Below are 22,323 nucleotides of genomic sequence, written 5' to 3'. Positions count from 1 at the left end.
GTTTTTGCGTCTTTTTTAATTGTTTGACATTAGAGTGCATAGCCACCGTGATATTTAATGTCAAACGTATTTACTTGTATTAATTCTGAATTTTGTAGATTTTTGTTTAAACGTCGGCCAAAAAGCTTAATACAAATCTTGTGCGTTAACCATTTTACAGTGCTCAATTATTAAAGCACTCCGCTGCGCGTCGTGCTTCAAATTCATTTCGCACTGTAAAATGTAAGTTACCGCACACGAATGTAAATAACTATTTCAGTTGAGAGAAATTGCCGATTGCAAGTTTTAAAATTGACACAGTGTATAATCCGCATCCTGATTTAAACAGAGCGCAGCAAGAACTCGCCTTGAATGCTCTGTTTTCCGCTTTACTGAAATTTTTTTGTCGACTCACCTATACACCCCATAATGCTTCCCGCTCGCCCTGTCGCCGCATATCGAACACAAATGTTTGGAGCCACTGAGGGGATGATTTGGCGGATACGGCGACCCGGAACTTTTATTGGGCGTATTCCCCGAAGGACTCAGGAGACTCCCGTGTCCTCCCATTGAGAACGAAACGGGACTGTTGGGCCCTTGAGGACTAAATTGGCCCAAAGTGGAAGCGTCAGGTTTCATGTCCAATGGGGACTGGGGCGCTCCCAAACTGCCCATCGAGAGATTCTGGTCCAGACTAAGGGCTAAAATAGAGAAAAAATTGAATCGATATCAGACGAAAAAGATTGCTCTCATTATGTTTTTAAACAGCGTCTGTTCCCGGCGATAATAACGCAAATTACCGTCTTCCAGGTGGCAAAAAAACGTCGAAAACAGCGCACAATTTCTTATTTATTATTATACTGATTTGACCTGCAGACGACTTTTGTTCAAGGTTTCAACGTAAACACGCTATAGTAAAACTAGATATGTTAGGAAGCGGCAAACTATCATTAAAATTAACATTCAAAGAAAACAAAACCTGCCAAGGTCGGACACGTAAAAATAAAATAACCGACGAGGATTTTTGCCAGGCGGCGATTTTAACTGAGAAAAGTCGTATCGCGAATCGTACAGGAAATTGATTTACAATTACAAATTAATAATTTATGTATGTGGAATTTTTGTTACAACGAGCCAAACAATTGGTTTATTCACAGGAGAAAAGGAAAAAAACCCTGAAGGTTACCGAAATACAAACGAAAGTGTGGAAGCTGGTCTTGATCGTAAAAGTTATTCTAAACAAATGTCATCCGGACTAGATCTCGACAATTCTAGCACTCATTTTAAAAAATAACGACCTTTTGTGCTCTATTTTTTATGTTGGCAATGTCACGTTTTTTTTGGTACTTCCCACTTGCACGTATTTATAAACTAGAGCAACAATAGAATTCATAACTCATAATTGTGTCAGGTCAGGTCAAGTCAGCCTGTCAAAATTCTTAAACTTTGTTATATCACAAAATGTGATTGTTTAATCGCCTATAAATAATAATATTATTAAATGTGTAATTCCCCGGAAATCCTTAAACATTATACCTATTTTGTCCCAATTCGCCATGCACGAGCTTCTCTACGAACAATGAATGTAATTTCTCAGTATTTATGCTGAATTTCCGCTTTAAATAAGTAAAATTCTCAAACAAACTCATCGAAAATCAAAAATTTAGAAATCCGATAGAGGACACCAAATTAAAATTAATAACAATGAACCCTTATTATGCCCAATTCTTATCAACAATCTGACCTTGCCTTCACCACACAAAATAAAAATTATTTATGTACTTTAAAATTTAAATTTCGAATATTAAAGTCAAAAAACTGTTATCGATTTGCGACGCACTTTCCTTCTCGTTTAAATTTCAACAAAATTTTCCCCCTGTTATTGATTTTCCCGTCAAAGTTGTTTTCCTATCATACTGGAATCTGTTATCGACACGGTGATTTTCGCTTCGCGATTTTGACCAATTTTTTTTTTAGATTTTTGGAAAAGTATCAACAGTTTTCCGAGAAATGTTACTTTCATTTTTCATACACACATGTGCTTTGCTCCGGGAGACTTTTTATTGTCGACATCCCAGAAATCTATCTTCGGCGGCAAGGTTAGCGCTTTTTGCTGGCTACAGAATGAATCATGTGAAGCGTTTGGGAATTCGAAGAAGGAAAAACGATGTTCGGCCTACCGCAAGGAGGATCAGCGTGACTGCACATTTTTCCTTTTTCAGGAAGAAAAACAAGATTGTCAAGAAAACTTATTTTGATTAAATCATTTAAACATTTCAGTCCTCACAATTTGTCAAGATTTTGCACAAAGCAAATTCCTTTCTGCGTCCTCCAGCACAAAATAAAATCTCAAGCATGGAAAATATGCGCCGAGAAGTTTTATGAAAAACTATTAAATTAAAATTTGAAAATAAAGTGAAAATATCAGTGTTATTGACGTTTTAGTTAAAATTTGCTACAATAAAAATCGACATTTGGTGAAAAAACTCATATTGAAAAATGCTCTCTAGACATTTTTAAGGGTAGTAGTTGTCAACAATTAAATATATTTCCTTTTATTCACATTTTTGTCGCCACCAACAAGTTTTTGTTAACATTTGTTGAAAGTTAATGATGGTGTAAACAACAAATTTCGTGTTTTTTATTTCACCGCCCACATCGCTACTGCATCTTTCCCCAAATTTAGAATCGCATCGAACAAGTTTACAATTTTTATTTCGTATTCCCTTCAGTTTATTTCTCAATATTTACACAGTGTTTTAGCATACATATATTTTAAATTCTCCGCTCATCAGCTCTATAAATAAGTACATTTAATGGCATTGATTCGATTAGAACTACCTAAACAACCGAAATCTATTCTCGTCAAAGACAAATTTTTATCTCCTTCCTGCATCCACACGAAAACGCAGCTATAGCGCCCCTTGCGATAACACCATAAAACTGGTCAATATTTTTATTACGATAAACCAAACAATGTACAATTAATAACCAATAATCAATAAAAATGAAGCAACCAGTCTAGCCATTTTTATCAAAAAAAAAACCGACGAAACCAACAAAATGCCAACTGTATCGACGCAAAATATCAACCTTGAATTTTAACAATTTCCTCCATTAGGAAAAAAACAGCGTCTATTTTAACTGTGGAATTAAGTAAATTAGAAAAATTAGACCAGTAAAAAATTCGCAACAGCTGCGTCACACCTGGAGATGAAGACGCCGATAAACAAAAAGAAAATAAACATTTCAGACTAGACTTGACAGGTGTCAAATTGTTATCTGAGCTAAATCCTTGAATGTATCCTTGGCGCTATATTTAATACAAATTGCGATTTTTTTATACCTAGCGACATGTGTGGAGGTCCGAAATTAGGAAGACTCCGACTCCAGTTTTGCGCCCCTTGGATGATGGCAGTCACCGACATCATAGGTTTTTCTTTTTTCATCATTTTTGAAAATTTTTAATAACTATCACAGACCGACTTTATCACAAACAACACTCCACCAACAAGCCAGCAAAAAGTGTTTATTTCAGACTTTTTGATGTGTACACATTTTTTAATCACAACAATAAACTCAGCAGACAGCCGAGATAAAAATCCTTTATAATTTAATATCACATTTTTTTAATCCAGCGTTCCGAGAAATAACTTCCACACGCACACCACCACAAAAACACGCACACCCAGACATATACAAACTCGACTCTTGTTGCAGGATTCGGGATTGATCAGAGACGGCGTTGGAAGTCGTAATAAACAAAACACGCGCGTCTCTAGCACGCCGCCGACCTCGATCTTCACAGTCGCAAACAGTCTGCGAGTCTACGACGACGACGACGACCAATTTCGAGGGGGCCGCGGAAAGGAGGGGCGAGACTGCGATTATTTTGCCGGTGATTCATTTTGGCGCAAATTTCAAGGGACGGCAGATGAATTTTACGAATTTTGAAACGATTTATGCAACAGTTGGCAAACCTGCGAACACTACGAGGGGAAAAAATGACGAAACTGATCACGCGATGCAAAAATAATGGGATCTAGGCGGCCAGACGAAATTTAGTTACTTTTTCATTTGCTTGGTGGAACAAGGACATCGATTTTGTTACCACTATGGTGGCGATTTCTGGAAAATCGTAATCTGGGGAAATTGTCCAACTCGATTGAACAAAATTGTGAAAAAATCAAAAAAATCAATTCAAAATGAATCTTTAGGGTTCGGAGAAGAATTAAAAAAAGTACAATAATCAGTGTTTTCACAAAATCTTTTTATTTTTTTCCCAAACATTGCCACAGTAATAAAAAAAATTACTTAGCTAAAGAGCTGATAGAATTTTTATGGCAACATCACAAGAATTTGAATTGCCAATAAAATCCGACGTTAAAAGACAGTTCCTTTTGTCAGCTGGTCATAAAATTTAAATCTGCATTTATTTTCAACAATTAATTTAAAAATAATAAATCGTGTTGAGAGTTATTTTGTAAAACACAGATAAACTTTTTGATAAAGTGCTCGTCCTTCGATGTTCGTGATCATGAAAATAGGTCAAACATTCAACTTCTCCCTTCAAGTTGACTCTTTTCAGTCTTATTTGTTCTCTTAAGAAATAATTACTAATTAAAAACAGGGTGATCCGGTTAAATCCCACATTAGAAGTATTTAAGTTCTAACAATGATATTTAACTAAAAAATTGCATAAAGTCATAATCGGTTAAGTCTTGCTCAATGAAAATATTTTCAAGAAGGTGTCACTTCCGGTTATAGCGGAAATGAGTATCAACTTTATTTTTCTAAACAGAAAACTATTTTTTATTACGTTTGTGGGTTTTTTAAACTTTTTTAAAAATATCTGGATTTAAAACTATCTCTTCAAAAATCGGTTACTTTGCCATTTTTAACTATTATGAAATCTAAATGAAAACGGTTAAACTTATGTGAGGTTTAGACGGAACACCTGTATATAGGGTGTTCCAATGAAAACCAGCCACCCCGAATATCTCAGAAACTAAAAAGATTTGGCAGAAACGCCGAAACAGGTCGATTTTGTTTCTGATGGGGACAATTTTTGACGTAATTTTTAAATCACCCCCAGTAACCCTTTAACCCCCACGCACCCCAACCTTAAAAATTTAAATAGCACTACCCTACTTGTGGCACATCAAATGAAAACTATTTTAACAAGCTTTTCAAAACTTTTTACCAAAATTGAATCAGACCATCCATTCATGAGATACAGGCTGTTCTAATAAAAACGAACCAGAAAGAATTTGCAAAAAAAAACGAAACAGGTTAATTTTATTTAAAATAAAAACATTTTTTGACACAATTTTAAAAGCACCCCCTTTAACTTTTCCCACCTCAATTTCGAAATTTCAAATGACACCGACACTTGCGACAGATCAAAAAAAATGTTTTTAAAATGTTCTTTTAACCTCTTCTAAAGTTGAATGGGATTATTTATTCATAAGATATTCGCAAAAAATAATGTTTCTAATGAGTAATTACTTCTAATAAAAACTATTAACATAAATTACAAGAAACCTACTAATATTGTTATAAGTATTATTGAAACTGTAACAAACTTATTTTTATTCCTTTATTTTATTGTCAAAATAATCGGACTAAGGGACAGGGAGTAATAACGTTTCTTAAAATTTAATGTAAGTATCTAAAAAATAGCAATATAGTTCTTAAGTTCCTTTGTACACACTGACTGCTGAGAGATTAGTTTTTTGCCGATATTTTATGATTGTATAAAAATAATTTCATTTTGGAAAAAAACTTTTAAAGAGCATTTTAAAAGTGTTTTCATTTCTTGTATCACTAGTGGTTGGTGTTATTTGACATTTTAGAGGTTAGTAAAGGTGCTTTTGAAATTGCGTCAAAAAATGTCCCTTTTAAAAACAAAATTAACCTGTTTCGGGTTTTTTTTACAAATTTTTTCTAAGACAGTTCGTTTCTGTTAGAATACCCTGTATCTCAAGAATGAATAGTCTGATTCAATTTTGGTAAAAAGTTTTGAAAACCTTGCTAAAATAGCTTTCATTTGAAAGCTACAAGTAGGGTAGTGCCATTAAAATTTTTAAAGTTGGGGTGCGTGGGGGTTAAGAGGTTACTGAGGGTGCTTTAAAAATTACCTCAAAAAATCTCCCCCTCGGAAACAAAAACGAGTTTCAGTGTTTTTGCAAAGTCTTTTTAGTTTCTGAGATATTCGGAGTGGCTCGTTTTCATTGAAACACCCTAAATGTCAATTTTTTTGGATAAACATTCATCAATGGTTGGAAACTAAATTAAAAAAAACTGATGATAAGCACGATAACTAAAAGTTTATTCATCTGAAATTATAGCAACATTTATCAGTCCTAAATAATCTCATTATTAGGTTGTCAATTAATCCCAATGCCAAGTAAAAAAAAAACACTGTGTAAGGTCAATGATGTACAATTTTTTACAACGTTGTATTTTTTGATGTTATCAACTCAAACAAGCAAGACTTTATTGGACAGTTATTACTTAATTTACCTTTAATTAACTAATTGCGACTCTAAAAGCATCATTCCGAAACGTAGGAACGTGAAGTTGTTCCTCAAAAATGCTTAATTGGAATGTCGTACTGTAATTAATTAAACGTTTCGGCAAGTCAACTGAAGCAGAAATATTTCCAGATTTATATTCACCTTGTCAAACCCCAAGGACGACATCGGAATAACAAAAATCAAATCTATTAAACATGAAATTGCCACCAACAAACGAAACAATAGACAGTCTTCATGCCTATTCATTTGTTTATAATATATTTTGCGCAATCATCTCGTTATCTCCGTTTTTTGCCTCGATCAAATCTGAATTGTAAAAAAGTTTGAATCTCATTTCGATAAATCAAAATTTATTAAAGTGATGGGAATTGAAAATGGTGACCTTCGCGGCTCCAATTTTAGGTCAAGGCTGTCGGCTCAATACTACAAGCAAAAAATTCGAACTGGTGAGAATTCGACACGGCGGGAATTCTGGCGGTTTGACTGGTCGCGCCACCTGTCCAGATTTTCGGACACTTGTTGCTAAGGAAGAAAACTGCAAAATTTGCATTCTTGATTTTTTCACATGAAAAATTAATTTTGGGAAAATTGCTGATTGGCTCGGGTTTATTATCTAGAAGGCTTGCAGTAGGGTTAGAAAAAAACATTTTTTTGGGTTCAGAGAATGGGATTTCGGGCCTTTTTGGGGTACTTTTGGTGAATTTTAAGTGTGGTTTAGTTTGTTTTGTTGTATTTTTCGGTTTGTGTGCGCGAATTTGGCGTCAGATTGGAAATGCGGTCAGTGAACCAAATAGTTCGACCCTGACTTTGCCATTGCCCTTTGTGTCTAGAATCCCTCACCGTGTGGCCCAATCTGGCCAAAAATGAATAACATACCTCTATCTGTTGATTCCATGCTCCTCAAAACACTCACATAAATCACATCAAGTCGGAAAAATTGAAAATTTTCACTCAAAACAATACACAAACGCGAAGCCTACTTTCCAGTTTCTGTCTGCAATAAACATGGCCGGATTACCTCTGAACTCATTAATTTCTCTGGCACACTTTCCCGCCCTTTTCGTCAATTAAATAAGCGCCAGAAACGCGCCCCATTCGATAAACTCGAAGTTCGGGGAGTCACACGCGAGGAAACTTAACCAATTTTGAAAAATACGGCCCCAAAAACAACACTTGAAAGTTCGTTCGGAAAAGCGGAGCCAGATGGCGCTTCAGCGCTAGAAAGTTGAAGACGTAACCTTGGAACAGCTGTGGCCAATCACAGTGCGCTGTTATCGCGCGCTTTTCAATTTGCGTTTACAACTTTTGGGAAAATTTGTTCAATAAACAGGATTTTATGGGGTTTGTTTTAGCGATACGGTTCAAAGATGCGTAATTCGCTGAAAAATACGATAAGCTTGGGTAAACACGTGCCGAGGTCCCCACTCACAACGTTAAATATTTTCAATGCGAAATAACCTTCGATTCAGTAATATTGCACAAATTGCTTTAAATAATGCGTGTTACTTGAAGCTTGTTAACCCCTGAATAGGCGAAATCGCTGACTGATGCTGTGATGTAATAAAACGTCCGAAAAACAGAGGTCATGTTACTTTGCTGTGTCTCCAAGTGTGGCTATTGGTACTTAATTTAAACCGAAAGCACCGCGATGAACGATTGGTTCAAAATTTCGCTCCTCTTATCAATTTTTGGCTTCTTGAAGGAAATCAGGCCGTCGGAACCCTTCGTCTACGAGTTCCTGGTGGGTCCTTGGAGGAATGTCAGCAAAGAGGAAGTCACCGAACAAGTCTATCCTGTGGGAACATACAGTTACTTAGCCCAATCGATTGTGGCCTTCCTCATCACCGATTTGTGCAGGTACAAACCCCTCATCGTCCTGTTGGGACTCTCGGGGGTGCTGGTATGGAGCATGCTTCTGTGGACCAAGAGCCTCCTCGAACTACAAGTCCTTGAGGTAAGACCCGTCAACCGTGAAGTTCACTTTCAAGTTTACCGCCAATTTGACAAATATAACATAACCTCAAATATAGAAAAAAAAAAAAATACAAAAAAACTGATTTAGCGCCGAGGGATTACTCTAACCCAAATACAAATGATAACATTGATAACTGGAATACTACTACCACTGACTAATACCGTTTTTATTGAAAAAAAAAAGGTTAAAAAAATTACATAACCTCAATTTAAAAAATACCCTACAATTTTTTACAAGGGGCTAAAGCCAATTAGAGGGGTTGCTTTGGGTTAAAGGCATCAAAAAAGTCTGCAATTGTAATAATTGAGGCAACAATTTTTTTTTATTGAAAAAAAGAAACCTAACAATTACATAACCTCAAACAATTTCTTTCTACTTCTTCTAAATTTGTGTTAAAGCAAATCCGTCCGCGGGTCTAATTGCAAATAGTGTTACCATGTTATAATTTTAATTAAAATATGCAAAAAAAAGGCCCCAAACTTAACATGTTACATAACCTTACATTTACATATTTTATGTAAATAAACCAATAAGCCGCTAATCGAATATATTTATTTAAATTGAGACTAATTTGTGTCCAGAATAGGGCATTATAATGAAGAGAGAGCCCCCATTGTACATGTGGAAATTTCCCAAGTGATTTAATTTTGAATCCTAAGGTCTTTTATGGGACTTTTATGGCGACGGAAGTGGCGTACTACACGTACATCTACGCCAAAGTCCCCAAAGACTTCTACCAGCAAGTGACTTCGCACACTCGGGCTGCCATCCTCGCGGGGCGCGCCATTTCGGGGATCATCGCCCAATTGCTCATCTCCCTCGAGAGCGCCAACTACCGCGACTTGAACTACATCACCTTCTCGTCAATGTTGGCAGCCACCATCTGGAGCCTCTTCCTGCCTTCCGTCCGCAAAACCATCTACTTCCACCGCGAAATCGACTACGAGGAGCGCTACTCGCGCAAATTCCTCAACGCCTTCACTCTCATGAAAACCCACCTCGTGGAGTCCTTCTCGAACCGCTACGTCCTGAAATGGTCCTTCTGGTGGGCCCTCTCCACGTGCGGCTTCATCCAAGTTCAATGCTACATGCAAGTGTTGTGGAACACGATCCAAGACGACGCAACCATTCCCATTTACAACGGGGCTGTCGAGTCGGTCCTCACCGTTTTGGGGTTCATCGGGGCGCTGCTAGCGGGGGTTCTGAGGGTTGATTGGAAAATGAAAGGCGAGTTGGCTCTCACACTTTGCTCGCTAATGAGTGGATTTATCCTCTTGTACACCTCGCGCACCAAATACGTCATTTTGAGTTATATTTGTTATATCGCTTTTGGGGGGCTTTACCATTTTATGATCACTATAGCTAGTGCAGAAATCGCGAAATGCATCAAGGAGGATAGTTATGGGCTTGTCTTTGGGATTAATACGTTTGTAGCGTTGGCGTTTCAGTCGATTTTGACAGCGGTCGTAGTCACGCAAGGGGTGGGCTTCGCCCTAGGGCCCCGAAATCAGTATTTCGTCTATGGGGTTTACCATATTGCTATCAGTGTGATATACATCGCTATCGGACTAGCGAGTTGGCTCAGCTCAAAGAGAGATTATAGAAAAGCAGATAGCTAGATTTCACTAGGTCTCAAATCTTAATAGTCAGTATTAAATATTGTTTTTATTTGTTAATTAATAAAAGACTGTTTTCGAGTTTTTTATTTTTGTTGTAGAAATTAAAAAAAAACAATTTTTTATAAAAACTTAATAGTAAAACAGTGGCCTGTGACTTTGTAATTAAATTAGCAACGCTGTTTCAATGCTGCCAACTTAATTTCCAGGTCACTATTTTTTTAATTTACACTGGGCGGCAAATACAGAAATAAAAATATTGTTTCAATATTGCCAACTTATTTGTCAGGTTACTATAAAAACTTAATTAATAGTAAAACAGTGTCCTGTGACTTTGTAATTAAATTAGCAACGCTGTTTCAATGCTGCCAACTTAATTTCCAGGTCACAATTTTTTTAATTTACACTGGGCGACAAATACAGAAATAAAAATATTGTTTCAATATTGCCAACTTATTTGTCAGGTTACTATTTTTTAACTCACAAGATTATTAAAAAATAATTAGTGACCTGTGATTCTGCAAATCAGTGGCAACGCTGTTTCAATGTTGCCAACTTAACTCCCATGTCACTATTTTTACTTACAATCTAATGGGCGGTAAATAGAACAATTTCCTCAACGTGGATTCCTTTTCTGGTACCATGGCGACCTCGTCCTTGACTTGGCACCACTTTTTGCTACTCACGTCCCCAATGACACTCGTACAGATATCATCAAAGTGGTATTTGTCCCCCAATTGTTTCATTTTATCACACAGGGATTGGATAAACCACGAGCCTGTTTTCTTGTTCCTTATTGCACCGTATCCCGGAACTGTGGCCCAGAAAGTGAACAAATCTGCGATTGGGGGCACCGACTCTTTTACAGGTGACGACGTGGGGCCATCTGTCTCATAATCATCATCTGATTTGACTAAAAATCGATTTTAGTTAGTTATTAAACAATCAAGGACATTACTTTTTTGACATCTAGTGCCTTGGCAAGACTGGAGGATTAAAACTTTGGGTTTCCCCGATAAACATGGACGATTTTTGGTACACATCACACGTTTGATTGTTTTCACGTCGACTTGACAACTATTAACGCCGTAAACGACTCCCACATCACCGTGAGACATGATACAAATGAAAAGACTCGATTCGGTGTTGACAGATTTTACCACTTGTTCGATTTTTTCGAGCATTTGCAAGTGGGTGAGATCATTTACGACAAGAGTTTTGAAACCGAATTGTTTGAAAGTGGTTTCAAGCTTGTCTCTATCGTATTGTGTACCAATTCTAGGTTCCAGTTTATTGTCTTGACGTGGAAGCAAATCCTGTTAAAAAAAATTGTTTAAATAAATAAAACAAACCTCACAACTCACTCGATATCGTTGGTCAACTTCTCTGTAGAAATTCTCTTGATTGATGATTAAGCAAATGCCTGGTTTTTGGGGGTCAATAAAATATTTGTTGGCATCACTGACAAAAGCAGCGTTGTCAGCACTGATATGAGACGTTTCCAATGACGCAAGACTTTGCAAACTGGAGCGTGGATTTAAAATCTCCTCAAAGACATTAACTGATTGTCTTTTTTCTTCGCTCTCACTGCAATCTACTCTTTTCTCACTTGGGACAATTTCCTTCAGTTTATCACAAATATCCAACTGATCAATTTGCTTGAGAGCTCGACATAAATTGCTCAAATCGTCCAGTTTTACGTACTCCACAATTTCCCAATGTAGTAAATACAGTTCCAGGAATTGCGTATTGATGCATTTGAAATCAAATCCTTTGTCCCTGAAGTCTTTACACACTAAATTGAGTAAACTAGCAACGTCTTTCTGCTGCAAAGCCTCGCAGACGAAATACAGCGCTTTTCGGACTTTGTTAACATAAGCGTGAGTGAAAATATGATGTGGTAAAAACCGGGCGGTTAGGTCTTCCCGTTTGAAGCCCAAACTTGAGATAATTTGGTAGTTTTGGATGATGCAAAGTGCCTCGACTAGCTTTTCTTGCCATTTTTGAGCGGTTGCGTTTTCGTGAATCGCCCAATTAAACAAAAGCTTGTCGTGGGAGCCTTGGAGCAAGCTTGTTAGTTGATCAAACGCTGATTTTGGGTCTTCGTAAAGCAAAAAGACAAGGGCGACCTAAAACAGCCATTATGCACCCCAAGGGAAGCATTTTACGTTTTTGTTACTTTTTCGTAGTCGTCCAAATCGTTTTCAATTGACATTACTTGGTCCAAATTTAGTGTTATTGGCATTGCTGGGTGGGATAAAACCGAATCTGTGGTGTCAGTAGAATCCAAACAAATGTCTTCATCTTCATCTGAAATGTCAGACAAATAAGTGAGGTTATGTAATCCTTGCGTTGACATTTAGAGATAAACAAAATTACCACTGATGGGTTGATTGCATGAGACTTCGTTACCGTCATCTTCGGAACATGAATCGTCATCGGAATAATCGTCTGCTCGACTTGAAAATGATGCACCCATTATTATCGATGATCTTTAATAACAATTAACTGAATTATCAGTAAAACACGCAATACGTTAAGGGACTTCCCCGTTGCAGAGTCACCGACAAGAAAAAAGTAGAGCAAAAATCCCCAAATTGGCTAATAAAAGGACATGATCAAAGGGCCGCCGCCACAGATAGGTGAATAAAATTTCAAACGACTTATCGCATATTTATCGAGGACGTCAAGAATTGAGTTTTTATAGTTGATATTTTATAAAAAATGAATAAACCAATAGTAACTTACTAAACGTAGTACGTGATCGTTCAAAACCACATTGAAATGAGCGGTAAACTTGATTTTTTTTGTCAATAATGAATCCGATGCTAAATGTCTTATTTTTATTAGAACTTGGGTACAAGTTTTAATGCGATACAATACAATGTTTGTTATTTGCCTCTTCTTTTACTGTTGATAAAGTCGTTAATTTTTTGTACACAATCCTCTCTCCAGGGATTCCCCTCCAGGTGGACAAAATCCACACTTCTGAAAACTTCGCTCAAGTTTCCTTCCACACATTCCAGTTTATTATGACTCAAATCCACAGTTCCCACTGTTGCATTAGCCAACCATTCCGGATCCAAAACCTCAACTGAATTATTCCCCAAACTAAAATTCACCACTTTCTCCAACCCTATGAAACTTTCCCTTGAAACAGATTTGATGTTATTGCTTTCCAAATCAATACTGTACATTTGAGGATAATTGTGGAAGGCTTTACTCGGTAAAACTTCAATTACGTTATAACCGGTAAAGATATAAGCCAATTTGGGGGAACCCCTCAACCAATTGTTGTCCCATTGAGATAAATTGTTATGGTCGATGTGTAAAACGCTAAGTTGAGGCATGTCGTCGAATGCTTTGGGTTCGATTTTAGAAATTCGGTTGTAGTTTAGCTTCAAAGTGACGAGTTTTGTTTGGGAGAAAACACCTTCAGGGACGTGTTCAAGGGAATTACCGATGAGGTTCAGAGTGTCCAACTGTGGAAGATTTTTCAAGTCTCCCCGATGGAGAGTTTTAATGCGATTGAAACTCAGGTCGAGATATTTCAAGTCAGGGAAATTGAAATCGATTTCGGTTAATTTGTTGTCGCCCAAAACCAAATTTGTCAAATTTGCGATTTTACCTCCGATTTTCCGAAGACCATTGTGGTACAAATTCAAGCTTTCCAAAGACACATTTTCAAAAGTGCCGTCTCGAATTTCGAGAATTTTGTTGTTACTCAAAGTCAGATGGTGAATTTTGAGGTTTTTAAAAGCCCCAGGTTGAAAATTGGATATTTCGTTGTCGGCCAAATTCAAACTCGATAAGTTCAAGCCCGTGAAAGTCCCTTTTTCGATCACTTTTAGCCGATTCCGGTTTAAAGACAAGTGGGCCAAACGGGGCAAATTTTCAAACGCCCCTGGCTTAATTTCTTCCAAACTGATACTTGACGCTGTTAGAGACTTCAAAGTTGGTACACCATTCACCGCTTTTGGGTAAAACACCGGCACAAAACCATGTAAAATCACCGAAATTTCCCCTTGATGCTCAGGGATGGAGTCTCGGAGGTTGGCCGATGATGAAACGGTTGTAGTGTTACTACCCGTGCTTGTTTTCCATTCTAGTGTCAAATTTTGAAAAGAAATCGCTTCAGGATTCGTGGCACTGATCAAAAATAAAGAAATCAAATATGTTTTTAACATTATTACAGTGGTTCGAAAACTGGATGTTTTTATCAGTGATGAGAATCTAAATACAATTTGCAAGGTCAACTGGTCATCTTTATCGATGAAGAGAGTGTAAATAAAGTTTACAAGGTCAAAAAAATTACCTTACATTTGGCGCACAATTTGAAAATCGTGTTAGTAAATTTAGGCATTGTAGGTTGGTACCACGAGCAAATTTATTATTAATTTGAGACTTATCACCCAGTTACAATATAGTCAAAACTCCAGTATTTTTCCCCAAGTGAGTCCCTCCCAGCCCCCAAGCCCTTTTAACCTCAAATTCAAACGATAGTAGGTTTTGGGGTTAGAGGTTGGTACCGCGAGCAAAATTCTAAAATTGACACCTGTCACAATGTCGAAACTCCAGTAATTCCCCCCCAAGTAAGTCCCTCCCATCCCCCAAGCGCCCCTAACCCCAAATTCCAGATCATGGCAAACGGCTCAACCCGCCGCATTCTCGTTGAAACGAAAAACCTGGCCAAAGACCCTCCCCCGGGTATTAGCGCCATCCCCGACGACGACAATTGCCGTTACTTCCACATTGTCATGGCTGGGCCTCAGGGATCCCCCTACGAAGGCGGTCTCTTCCGCCTCGAGCTTTTCCTCCCCGAAAACTACCCCCTATCGCCCCCAAACGTCCGATTCCTCACCAAAATCTACCACCCCAATATCGACAAACTGGGGCGCATTTGTCTGGATATTCTGAAAGAGCAGTGGTCACCGGCCTTGCAAGTCCGGACTGTTTTGCTCTCGATTCAAGCCTTGCTCAGCAGCCCCAATCCCGACGACCCCTTGGCCAACGACGTGGCCTACACGTGGAAAACGAGGACCAGTGAAGCCATCATCAGGGCCAAGGACTGGACCAGGATTTATGCAATGGAGTGACTTTTTTATATTCAGACATTTTTAGTGTTGTTTCTGATTATTTCATTTGGGGAAGGCTGAAATATAGCGAAGCTGAAGTAATATCAGTATATTTTGGAGCTAACAACTCATTACGAATAATACAATAATAGATACATCAGTACAGAGAATAAGACTGGTAACTACAGTAAAACAGTCAGGAGAAATTAAATATTTAAAAATTGAAGTATATACATAGATTGTAAACACAATAGCCTACCAAGATCTTTACGTATTATAGGTTAATAATACCTAAAAACCTTGACTGAAAAATAGTATCACATCAGTTATTGCTTATGCGGCACTATTACCAACAAAACTTGATTTTTGATTAAATTAACACACAAAAAGCACAGTGAGAAACACCAGACATGCAACACGAAAGGAACTTTTTTCCTAAGATACAATAAACTTACACATGAGTCAAACATTCAGTAAATAAAAATACATCGTTGCTTAGAAATTGACTAAAGTTGCAAGAATAAACGGAGGGGAACCCCCTTAACAAGCGATGTGACGTGACCAATGTAGCGGTACAAAATTTTCAACACTCTAAACCTACCTATCCAACCACCAACAATCTTGATTTCTAATGATATGATTCGGGACATGAGCACATCGAGTTAATAAATTATTTAAAAAAACACAACAAATTAACGATTTTTCGACTTCAAGAGCACCATGCAATCGATGGAAATGTCAAAAAGTGAATAATATCAATGCTGACTTGGTCAAACAAAATATCGGCACATTACGTATGTAATAAATATTAAAAACATCTAATAATAATTAAAAAAAAGAATAATGGAGATTGTTACCTTTGGTACTTTGCTACCTTTACATTATATACATAAAGAACATATATATACAATAATTATTCTTAAAATACGGCAAATAATGTCTATTGTACCAAGTATATACTGTAAAATCTACTCTCAACTAAAATTTCTAACACTTAACAAACGACTAGAAACTAGAATTTTTGTCATTCATACGTTATCGGACCGGCGCCGTCTATCTATCTTATCCTTTCTTTGTTTTTCCTTTTCTTCTCGATGGAATGCACGTGACAGTTCTCCAACCAGGTACATCGTCTTATTAAAATATACAATAACAAAAAATTGTAACAAAAATGAGTTGTTTCTTCTCTTAACAAAAATTGAATACTGCGCTTTGTTCGATGATCGATCGATTATCTTCGTATTTTTCAACTCATCTGATCGGTTGCAAAACCGTACACTTCCAGTACGCGAATTTCAAAATCTCCACTCGGACAGAGAGGAGGGTTGTTGAAGGTTTGGCATCGGTCGGTCTTACCGAATCGGATGTTTTCGTCCATCCAAATCGCCTGTCCCTCCCTGAAACGCACAAAATCACTCTTAAATCATTTGTCATTTCTCTTAATTAGCATATCAGATGTTGGAGTGACAAATTAATAAATCGTGAACGATAACCATAATAAAAAATTATCACAGTGTCAATCCAACATCAATTTTCGTTTTGTTGACATTTTCGTTAGTTGTTATCTCACACTTTATAAAAAATACCGTCAATGAAATAAATAAAATTTGTTTAGCTTTAAACTAGAATTAAACTAAAGTTGGTTTGAAACGCGTTCAAGCGTAAATTTATAGCTAATTGTTACGGGCAATAAGTGTGCCAATAAATTAAACCATCTAATAAAATTAAATATAAATTATTATGTCACTTACACTGTATTTTTTTAAATTAATACCAGGTGAGTCAAGTTTTATCAGCACCCCCAAAACACCTCTTTATAATTAAACAAAATTTGCAAAAAATCATTAAATAAAACGACAATTTGTAAGACTTTTAAATTCTTTACTTGTACAGTTGCGGAATTAAAATTTGGGACAGTATTTTCCTGTCACTTTAAAAAGTTCACTGTAAACTACCTTCTACTGTCATCATAACTGAGATTTGACAATTAAACTTTTTTGTTGTTGTTATAATTGTTAATTAAATGTATTAGAAAATTTATTAATTGAACTAAATGTAATTAAATCGTCGCTTTGATCTGCTGCCTACCCGTTATTATGTCACAAATCACTATTTTTGAAAGTAAATAAGTCAAAATGACATAAACATGACAAGAGTTAAAAATGAGGTTATTAATGTAAAGGTTGTTTTAGAATTTACATTATGAAAATGACAATACTGCCCGAAATTTTTACAAAGTATCGGTCAAGTTTACCGCAAATAACACGAAAATTTCAGGCTTTCAGAAAAAACTGATACTATTTTGTTTTCTTGTGGTAAAAATAGTAAACGAAATATGAGTTAATTGAAAAATTGTCTTTAGCCAAAAAGTTTTGAATAATGGCAAGCATAAAATTGTGGTAGGTAATGTCATTTTGGAATTTCATCTTTTTGTCAAAAAAAGTGGTTTCCCTGTGTAATTTTGACAAGAGGGTATATTAGGGAATGACATTGAGTACTAAAATTTAATGATCGCCATTGTACATTATTTGTGTGTTAGGTATTTTATAGCGTTTAGTTTTATTAAAGCACTAATTAAATCATCGCTTTGATCTGCTGCCTATCCGTTATTATGCCACAAATCACTATTTTTGAAAGTAAATAAGTAAATAAATAAGTAAAATGACATAAACATGACAAGAGTAAAAAATGAGGTTATTAACGTAAAGGTTGTTTTAGAATTTACATTATGAAAATGACAATATTGTCCGAAATTTTAATTCCGCAACTGTACATTTAGGGTATGTCCGGGAGAGATGGACTAATTTTGGAAAACCTGCTCCAAAATTTTCCTTTATTTCAATTCAAACTACAAATGTTTTCTTATAAAAAACACATTCTTTAAAATACGGTTGGTAAAATTTTAAATTTAAATTAAAAATTAAAATTAAATTTTCAAAATTCAAATTTGTCAGTTACTTTAAATTTTTGAATTTGATTCGCCAAGTTTTTGAAAACAAAAACCGCCAAAATCTTTCTCAAACAATGAACAAATTAAATTAGAGCCATTTGTTTATCTAATTTTTATCACAAGCTGTCATTTTTATGACATTTTATAACACGACGTCCTTGTTTCATTTCACAATTGTTAGCGCTAATAAAACTCTTTACGAGGTACACACTTATTACCCTCTAACAATATACTAATTGATCCGTTAAAAAAACCATAAGATTTTTTTTAAGTAACCATTATAGACTTCTTAATTCGTCCTTGACCACATACCCTCCTCCTATCGTAATCATCTTTGCATCGGCAGCCATAAATAATTCGGCTCCATGTCCCACTTTATCACCCTCAATACCAACCCATTGGTACTTGGCCCTTTCTGGGTACAACGAGAATAGAAACGTTTCGCCGGTGCCGAAATACGCTTGTCGATTACCTCGATCGTCTTTTTGGTTCCTTTCGCCCCAACGAGACGAACAATAGGCACCAAAAACCTACCAAAAACCAAACAATTAACAAAAAAAAAAAAATAAAAATTTAACACACTCACCTCATTGTTGCACGTTTTGATCATGAGCAAAGTCGGTTCGTGATGTTCAACACGGACGTAGAATGTCGTCAACGAACATCCATGTTCTTCTGTCGTATATAACAATATCGGTTGGTACATTGTTATCCTCACTGGTAACCAGGACCATAGTGTTAAGAGCTAAACATCATCAAGGAAACGGTTTCAATCCGGCTCGCTTGGGGGCGCGCAATAAAGACACGATTTTTTCAGTCAACTGCACAGTTTTTACTCCGAAATAAAAATTTTCATTTTCATTTAGACTAAATATGAAATAAAATAGAATATAAAAAACCCTCGCGCTCAATCTAATGTCGGTTGTAAGTCTTAAGTCCTCGGAATAATGAAATAATTTCCATCCAGATTGTAATATACTATTACACTGTATAAAAATGTACATTTTCCCCACCCGGTATGTAATATACTATAACGTCATTTCTGGCAAAGTTTTTGTACCTTTACTGTATTCTTATGCTTATACTTATCGAAAACATTAAATAAAAAAGTCAAAAGTAAAAATCAAAATTTTTTCCATTTTCTTATCTTCTCTTAGTTGACATTTTTCTCTGTCACTTTATATCGGGTGGGGCATCGGTTACATGCACTTGATAAATCGCGACTTCAAATTAATTAAAACTGGCGATATTTCATATACCTAACTAATTATTGATAGGGTATAATTTGAGAATTTTTCTAATTTTTTTGGATAATAAATGAGTCCGTAACAGTTTTGTGTGTTTCATAAATACTTTCTTTTAATTTACTTATAAAGTTTTTACACTAAATGAATCTGTACCTGTCAGCGCATCAAACTTTAATATCACAATTTCAAATTTTGACTTGGTTAATCAAATAATCGCTTTTTTTTATTTAAACACAAACCAGACTCCTGATTTATGACAAAATGGTATAATTTGCCAACAAAAGAATCATTTACTGGTAGTCGACCGCTTTAAAGGGTCTTTTTGTTGCAAACCTTGGAATATTACCCCAATTGCAGTTCCCCATTGTCACCTAAATTTACGATGGCACTAGTAACAGGTCATAAATAAAAATGATTTTCAAAGTTAAGATAGAAAATTGCGTTTAATTCAAAATCTAATTGGTATTTTTTTTTCTGATTTTGTAAACAATTGTAGGAAGTGCATCTGCGTAGGTCAGTATAAAAATTAGAATTAAATTTTTTGGGTGAAAATTACTTTTTATTTTTTTTTGGCTTTGTTTGTGAATGAAAAATTATCAAAAAATTAGAGAATGTATCTTACTAATGCCCAGGTAAGTGTGAAAAAATTCAACAATTTTATTTAATTAGAAGTGGGGATTTTCTTTTTGGGCGTAACAGATGCCCCACCCGGTACTATTACACTGTATAAAAATTTACTGCATTTTTCCCCACTCGTTATGTAATATACTATAACGTCATTTGTGGCAAAGTTATTGTACATTTACTGTATACTTATGCTTATACTTATCGAAAACATTAAATAAAAAAGTCAAAAAGTAAAAATCAAAAATTTTTTTAAACAATTTTTTCAATTTTCTTATCATATCTTACTTGACATTTTTCTCTGTCAGCTTATACTGTGCTGAAAGCCATTTAATTTATATTTTTATCTTTTAAAATGGTGCCTGTTTTTTGAAAATCACCCTATACAGGATGTTCCATTTTTATTGTAACAAATTTAACCAGGTGATAGAATATTCAATTTTAAGATAAAAGTTTCCTATAAACATATATCGAAAAATTTTATATAAGGGAGCCACATCTCCTGAAAAGGGTGCATCTTTTAATGGATTTTTTCCAATATTTCAGTAACCATCGTGGATAAAATTACAAAATTTGGTACAACTGATAACCTTTATACACCCAAATGAATTCAAAGATAAAATGTCGAAATTTTTACTCAGTGGCGTCTTGGGTAAAAAGTACCGTAACTATTTTGGCGGTTGGTTTTTGCCACTTTCAGCCACAAAATTTTAAATTTCGTAGTTTTTCACAAAAAATAGGTCTCTTTCGTTTTTTCGCTAAAACTTACCGTTTTTGAGTAAAATCAGTTTACAATTTGTCTTACAGACTATAAGGAAGATAAAAATTAAAAATTAAATTTGTTTCACCCTTTAAGAGACGCGTGATTAAAAATTTCGACAACTGATCTTTAAATTCTTTCAGGTGTTTAAAAGTAATCAGCTGTACCAACTCTTGTAATTTTATCTATTCTGCAATAGTGGGAAAACCCCATTAAAAACGCATCTCTTTCGAGGGGTGTAGCTCGCTTACGTAACATTTTTTGATACATGTTCATAGGAAACTTTTGTTTTAAAATTGAATATTCTATCACCTGTTTAAGTTTGTAACAATAAAAACGGAACACCCTGTATTTAAGAAAATGAGAATGCAATTGAAAATTTTTCCATGTGGGCTTGTTTCGCCTATTGCAACACATTAGAAAATCACCGTCCGGTATCAAATTTCTCCTCGACCGAATAATAATGCAACAAACAGCCCCAGGTGATCAATGACAAAACCCACCATTCGAAAGGGGGTTAAAACAATTAGGTTATCCAACTTGTTACATAATCCTGGTGATCCAAAACGTCCAAAAATACCGTCGAATATTCTCGACGCTCTAATTTCACTCACACAAAAAAAAATTGTCTTAATTACGACCAGTCAGTCGGTGCAGTTAACTGTAAAAACTTTACTGCGCGCTTTAACACCAATCAATATTAAAATCAAAAAAAAAAAAAATAAAGTGAGAAAACCAAAATTTTAAACAACTAGTGGTTGCATAACAAACGTGCTATTAGTAACATAACAAAAGCTGTTAATGGATTGCAAGCAAATAATGTTCGACATATGATAACGATTTGTGTATAAATGTTTCGAAAAAAAATTTGGGGACCTTTCGTGCATCGAAGGGTTTATAATTAACACCAGGATTTAATTATAAACTTGCTCCGAAATATTAACCTATTTCGCATTGTTAAATAAATAAACAAAACAAGGAAGAAAATGCCAACTGACATGAATTGGAAATTGTTTAATGACACGACTTTTACCACTGGTTTTCCTTTTCTCTTCTTTGCCCCATCCATTGACAGCTATAATTAATAGTTATTTATGTATTAAGGGAAAAAATATTGTAGATAATGCCAGAGGCTACCGAAGAGAGCCGAGGGCATTTTCATTCGAGGGATTCAACTGCAATTTTAAGATTAAAATTTTATATACAGGCTGTATTATGAAAAACACCCCAAGCCATAACTCCATTATTTTTAAAGTTATGACAATATTTCTTAGAACAAAGTTGAACATTTTTTGTCATCTATCGTTTGGGATAAATGCTAAATTAATGCTGTTTTCTGTTTCATCGGAAATCAAATCAACTTTATTTTTTTAAATGGAACAGCCTGTATATGTACCACTTTTGGATTCTTTGTTTAATTGTCTTTTAACAAGTTTTAGTACCACATGCCTAAAACTAACAGTTCGTGAGATATTCACCAAATAATGTATTTATTAAAGTAGGCAGTGGAAAACAATAATATCAAGTAATGTTGACAAATATTATTCTTTTGCATTTT

At 35.5% G+C, this 22,323-nt stretch overlaps 6 protein-coding genes across 10 annotated transcripts in view; 2 read left to right on the top strand and 4 right to left on the bottom strand.

Annotated features, from left to right (window-relative positions):
• Window positions 1–7,717, bottom strand: part of LOC123013482 (retinoic acid receptor RXR) — a 17,385-nt gene extending 9,668 nt beyond the window's left edge. The window contains exons 1-2 of one of the 2 annotated variants that reach the window (XM_044412005.1): window positions 7,395–7,717; window positions 395–680 (exon numbers count right to left, since the gene is read on the bottom strand). In XM_044412005.1, coding sequence (XP_044267940.1) covers window positions 395–680; window positions 7,395–7,413 — 305 coding nt within the window. In that variant the 5' untranslated portion in view covers window positions 7,414–7,717. Of the gene's footprint in view, window positions 1–394; window positions 681–3,325; window positions 3,792–7,394 lie in introns of those variants that run through there. The other variant, XM_044412004.1, reaches the window with a different exon arrangement.
• On the top strand, window positions 7,271–10,190 carry LOC123013484 (thiamine transporter 1-like). The gene is made up of 2 exons (XM_044412007.1): window positions 7,271–8,472; window positions 9,153–10,190. Exons 1-2 carry the CDS (start codon window positions 8,167–8,169, stop codon window positions 10,110–10,112), a joined length of 1,266 nt encoding a protein of 421 aa, XP_044267942.1. The 5' UTR covers window positions 7,271–8,166; the 3' UTR covers window positions 10,113–10,190.
• Window positions 10,182–12,663, bottom strand: LOC123013481 (caspase-8). The gene is made up of 5 exons (XM_044412003.1): window positions 12,489–12,663; window positions 12,289–12,419; window positions 11,474–12,238; window positions 11,068–11,425; window positions 10,182–11,022 (listed from the first exon to the last, which is right to left on the bottom strand). The coding sequence occupies exons 1-5, from the start codon at window positions 12,586–12,588 to the stop codon at window positions 10,691–10,693; spliced, it is 1,686 nt and encodes a 561-aa protein (XP_044267938.1). The 5' UTR covers window positions 12,589–12,663; the 3' UTR covers window positions 10,182–10,690.
• Window positions 12,664–12,938: 275 nt separating this feature from the next.
• On the bottom strand, window positions 12,939–14,423 carry LOC123013483 (insulin-like growth factor-binding protein complex acid labile subunit). The gene has a single exon (XM_044412006.1). The coding sequence runs from the start codon at window positions 14,294–14,296 to the stop codon at window positions 13,001–13,003; it is 1,296 nt and encodes a 431-aa protein (XP_044267941.1). The 5' UTR covers window positions 14,297–14,423; the 3' UTR covers window positions 12,939–13,000.
• Window positions 14,424–14,542: 119 nt separating this feature from the next.
• On the top strand, window positions 14,543–15,286 carry LOC123013489 (ubiquitin-conjugating enzyme E2 N-like). Its single transcript, XM_044412014.1, has 2 exons — window positions 14,543–14,701; window positions 14,747–15,286. Exon 2 carries the CDS (start codon window positions 14,750–14,752, stop codon window positions 15,203–15,205), a length of 456 nt encoding a protein of 151 aa, XP_044267949.1. The 5' UTR covers window positions 14,543–14,701; window positions 14,747–14,749; the 3' UTR covers window positions 15,206–15,286.
• LOC123013480 (GTPase-activating protein skywalker) overlaps window positions 15,279–22,323 on the bottom strand; it is a 30,480-nt gene continuing 23,435 nt past the window's right edge. For all 4 annotated transcript variants that reach the window (XM_044412002.1, XM_044411998.1, XM_044411999.1 and 1 more), the window contains 3 exons: window positions 18,721–18,879; window positions 18,447–18,664; window positions 15,279–16,581 (listed from right to left, as the gene is read on the bottom strand). In XM_044412002.1, the coding sequence (XP_044267937.1) occupies window positions 16,431–16,581; window positions 18,447–18,664; window positions 18,721–18,879 (528 nt within the window). In that variant the 3' untranslated portion in view covers window positions 15,279–16,430. The remainder of the gene's footprint in view (window positions 16,582–18,446; window positions 18,665–18,720; window positions 18,880–22,323) is intronic.

The sequence above is a fragment of the Tribolium madens genome, unplaced genomic scaffold (assembly GCF_015345945.1).
Source record: "Tribolium madens isolate multiple individuals breed KSU strain unplaced genomic scaffold, Tmad_KSU_1.1 Scaffold_96;HRSCAF=242;Tcas5.2_LG5, whole genome shotgun sequence".
Taxonomy (NCBI): domain Eukaryota; kingdom Metazoa; phylum Arthropoda; class Insecta; order Coleoptera; family Tenebrionidae; genus Tribolium; species Tribolium madens.
The sequence above is the reverse complement of the archived record's forward strand: the minus strand, read 5'-3'. Positions and strand labels throughout refer to the sequence as shown.

Excerpts from the sequence above, each read along its gene's own strand:
- LOC123013483 (XM_044412006.1), bottom strand. The coding sequence starts at position 14,296 with ATGTTAAAAACATATTTGATTTCTTTATTTTTGATCAGTGCCACGAAT.
- LOC123013484 (XM_044412007.1), top strand. The coding sequence starts at position 8,167 with ATGAACGATTGGTTCAAAATTTCGCTCCTCTTATCAATTTTTGGCTTC. Across the intron at positions 8,473-9,152 it reads TCGAACTACAAGTCCTTGAG|GTCTTTTATGGGACTTTTAT; the intron begins GTAAGACCCGTC and ends TTGAATCCTAAG.
- LOC123013481 (XM_044412003.1), bottom strand. The coding sequence starts at position 12,588 with ATGGGTGCATCATTTTCAAGTCGAGCAGACGATTATTCCGATGACGAT. Across the intron at positions 12,420-12,488 it reads ATGCAATCAACCCATCAGTG|ATGAAGATGAAGACATTTGT; the intron begins GTAATTTTGTTT and ends CTGACATTTCAG. Across the intron at positions 11,023-11,067 it reads AGGCACTAGATGTCAAAAAA|TCAAATCAGATGATGATTAT; the intron begins GTAATGTCCTTG and ends ATCGATTTTTAG.
- LOC123013489 (XM_044412014.1), top strand. The coding sequence starts at position 14,750 with ATGGCAAACGGCTCAACCCGCCGCATTCTCGTTGAAACGAAAAACCTG.